Consider the following 3,678-nt stretch of genomic DNA (forward strand, 5'->3'; position numbering starts at 1 on the left):
CCGGCTAATTTTGTATTTTCATGTTGGCCAGGCTGGTCTTGAACTCCTGACCTCAGGTGATCCACCTGCCTCGGCCTCCCAAAGTGCTGGGATTATAGGTGTAAGCCACCGCGCCCAGCTCAAAATTTTAGTTTTGAAACATTTGTTGAGATTTATTTTTTGACCTAACCGGTGGTCTATCAAAACGAATGTTGTATGAGCTATTGCAAAGGGTGTGTTTCCTGATGTTGAGAAGTGTTTTCTATATCTGTTAGAAATACTTGCTTTATACTGCTCTCAAGTCTGCTGTTTCCTTACTAATATTATCTTGTTTTATTATTATCAGAGAACGTGAGGTATCAAAATATCCTACTATTATTATATTGTTTTCTATGTGTTTCTTCAATTATGTCAATATTTACCTTACATATTTGGAACACTAAGGTGAGATACACGCACACACACACAAATATGCATATATACAAAGTTTTCATAGGTTCCCCATCAATCTATTATTGCTTAATGTCCTTCATCTTTTGGAGTTTTGACTTCATATACATTTTATGTAATATGAGTTTTTGACTTAAGATGGAGTTTGTGTAATACTACTTTGACCTTTTCTGCTCTCATTTGGTTAGTATTTGGATAAAATGCCTACATCAATCTTGTCACTTTCAGGCTTTTTTTTTTATTATTATTAGTTCTAAACTGACTCTTGTAGAAAGACAAGTCGGGTCTTGAGTTTTAATGTTTTTTAATGAATCCCTTTATTGAAACTATGTCTCTTGATTAGAAAGCTAATTATACATATATGTAAGTAATTTTCTAAAAGACAAAGACTTCCTGTTATTTTATTAATTATTTTATTTGATTCTTGGATCTTTATCCCTCATTTTCTCCCTTTCTGTCTTCCATTGTGTCTGTTTCATTAGTACTGATATGGTTTCACTTCTTTCTTATTCTCTTTTGGGTGTCTATACAGATATTTTCTTTGTGGTACCTTGGGGATTACATAAAACCTCTAAAAGATAAAATAGTATATATTTAATCTGGTGAAAAATGAACTGCAGTTATATACAAAAATTGTTCCCCATTACATCTGCCCTCAACTTTGTTATTGATATTGCTGATTATCTGTTGTATATTTATTAACAGATATTTACAATACTTTCTGTGCTTTTATTTTTCTAATTTTAGAGCATAATTATAAATGTTTTCTGTCCCATTATGAGAATGCTAAGGAATTCTATTTTTGTGTATGTATGTTTCCCAGGAACTTTGGTAGTTTTATATGATTTTGTGTTGTTTTCTAGCATCGTGTTATTTTCAGTGGAAGAAACTTTTTTCAGCATCTTTGATATATATATAGGTCATATGCAGTGCCAATATACTGTCTCAGGATTTGTTTATTTTAGAAGGTCTTTTTTAAATTTTTTTGGTAGGACATTTTTGCTGATGATTATTCTTTTCACCTGACAGCATTTTTTCTTCAGGACTTTGGCAATATCACACCGTTTTCTTCTGGCCTGCAAAATTTTCTTTTGAAAAACTCACTGTTTAGTGTGTCACTCTATGCTTATAAACGACACATCACTTTCATCTTGCGGTTCTTGAGATTCTCTCTTGTCTGTGACATTTTAAATTGTTCTCATATATGTGTTTTTTAAATAAATATCTCTTATGTGTATTTTAGTTTGTTGAACTTCTTTATTTTTATATCATTTTTTTCTTTTAGAATTGGTTAGTTATTATCTCTTTGTATTTTACCTCCACAATTACTGTTTTTTTCTCGTTTTTCTGATTTTCAATAGTTGTCTGTGCTGCTTTTACTCATTGAGTGTTACTCAACTTATTTTAAATTTCTAAAATTTATACATTTTTATTTTATAATGATTGCTTTCTGAAAATTTCATGATTTTTTTGATGGGACCATGTTGCCCTAGTATTTTGTATATATTGTAATCTTTGATTGAGACTTGGACATTAAAAAAAAAAAAAAAGGTTCCTGTCACAGTCTTTACAATGTAGCTTTATTCTGGCATAGTCTGAAACCAGTTGTCATGGTTAGACATTCTGAGAGCCTTTTAAACATGTTCTTAAGAATGTGTCTTATCTGAAATGTTTTATTTTCTAGTTTAAAAAGTTTATTTGCATGACTTCTTCCTAGTTATCAATCACTTGCTACCCTTGTTCCCTGTCTGTGGTACTGCAGTCTCTGTGCTGCTGTAACATTTACCTTTGGTCTCAGCAGTCTCAAAGTGTTATTCCAAAGTATACTTTTTTTTCCAGCATTTTATTTAATGGGAGAATGAAACCAGTGTCTTGAAAGACCCCTAAAAGCCAGACATAAAAATGTATGTGCCAATATTTTTCTTTAAATAGAAACAAGGAGTTGGCAATGTATACTTCTAAGGGCACTATGTTATACTGGGGAGAAGGAAGTGCTGTGTTGGGTTAATATAACAGATTTTTCTTTTTCTTCTATGTTGCTTTTTACATTGTGTTCACCTGGGGCACTTTGCACACTTAACTCATGTATAAATTTTCCAAAAATGTGTTTTGGTCAGTATGTTTTTGTTACATTTTATATGTTTTTGAATAAATTAGAGCCTGTGGTATTTTGCTATGTCATCTTGCTTAGGTAGTGTATACAGTTTTATAGGTTAGATTTGTAAAAAATATTTACCTGAGTCTAGTAAGTGGAGTAATTTGTTGTTTTAATTTCTTTTAGTTATGTGTTCTCATATTGCCGAAGACTTTTGGCTGGAGCAAGACATAAAAGATTTTTCCCAAAAAGTCATACTGAGGAGACATGATAAATGTGAACATGAGAATTTACAATTAAGAAAGGGCTGTAAAAGTGTGGATGAGTGTAAGGTGTGCAAAGGAGGTTATAATGGACTTAACCAATGTCTGATAACTAGCCAGAACAAAATATATCAGTGTGATAAATATGTGAAAGTCTTCTATAAATTTTCAAATTCAGATAGACATAAGATAAGACATACTGAAAAGGAAACTTGCAAATGTAAAGAATGTGGCAAATCATTTTCCATGCTTTCACAACTAACTCAACATAAGAGAATTCATATTAAAGAGAATTCCCACAAATGTGAAGAGTGTGGCAAAGCCTTTAACCGGTCTTCACACGTTACTCAACATAAGATAATTCATAGTAGAGAGAAGCCCTACAAATGTGATGAATGTTGCAAAGCCTTTGACTGGTCCTCAGCTCTCACTACTTTTACTCAACATAAGAGAATTCATACTGAGAGAAACCCTACAAATGTGAAGAGTGTGGAAAAGCCTTTAAACAGTCCTCAGCCCTTACTCGACATAAGATGATTCATAGTGGAGAGAAACCCTACAAATGTGAAGAGTGTGGCAAAGCCTTTAACCGGTCTTCAAACCTTATTCGACATAAGAGAATTCATACTGGAGAGAAACTCTACAAATGTGAAGAGTGTGGAAAAGCTTTTAACTGGTCTTCACACCTTACTCAACATAAGATAATTTATACTAGAGAGAAACCCTACAAATGTGAAGAATGTGGCAAAGCCTTTAACCGGTCTTCACACGTTACTCAACATAAGATAATTTATACTAGAGAGAAGCCCTACAAATGTGATGAATGTTGCAAAGCCTTTGACTGGTCCTCAGCTCTCACTACTTTTACTCAACATAAGAGAATTCATACTG

The 3,678-nt window shown here is 32.6% G+C and overlaps 1 protein-coding gene across 1 annotated transcript in view; it reads left to right on the forward strand.

Moving 5' to 3' along the window:
• LOC105526554 (zinc finger protein 257-like) overlaps positions 1 to 3,678 on the forward strand; it is a 41,667-nt gene that overhangs the window by 35,943 nt on the left and 2,046 nt on the right. The window contains 2 exon segments of the mRNA XM_011962576.1: positions 2,711 to 3,247; positions 3,250 to 3,678. Coding sequence (XP_011817966.1) covers positions 2,711 to 3,247; positions 3,250 to 3,678 — 966 coding nt within the window.

Source organism: Colobus angolensis, unplaced genomic scaffold, assembly GCF_000951035.1.
Source record: "Colobus angolensis palliatus isolate OR3802 unplaced genomic scaffold, Cang.pa_1.0 Scaffold599, whole genome shotgun sequence".
Lineage (NCBI taxonomy): Eukaryota > Metazoa > Chordata > Mammalia > Primates > Cercopithecidae > Colobus > Colobus angolensis.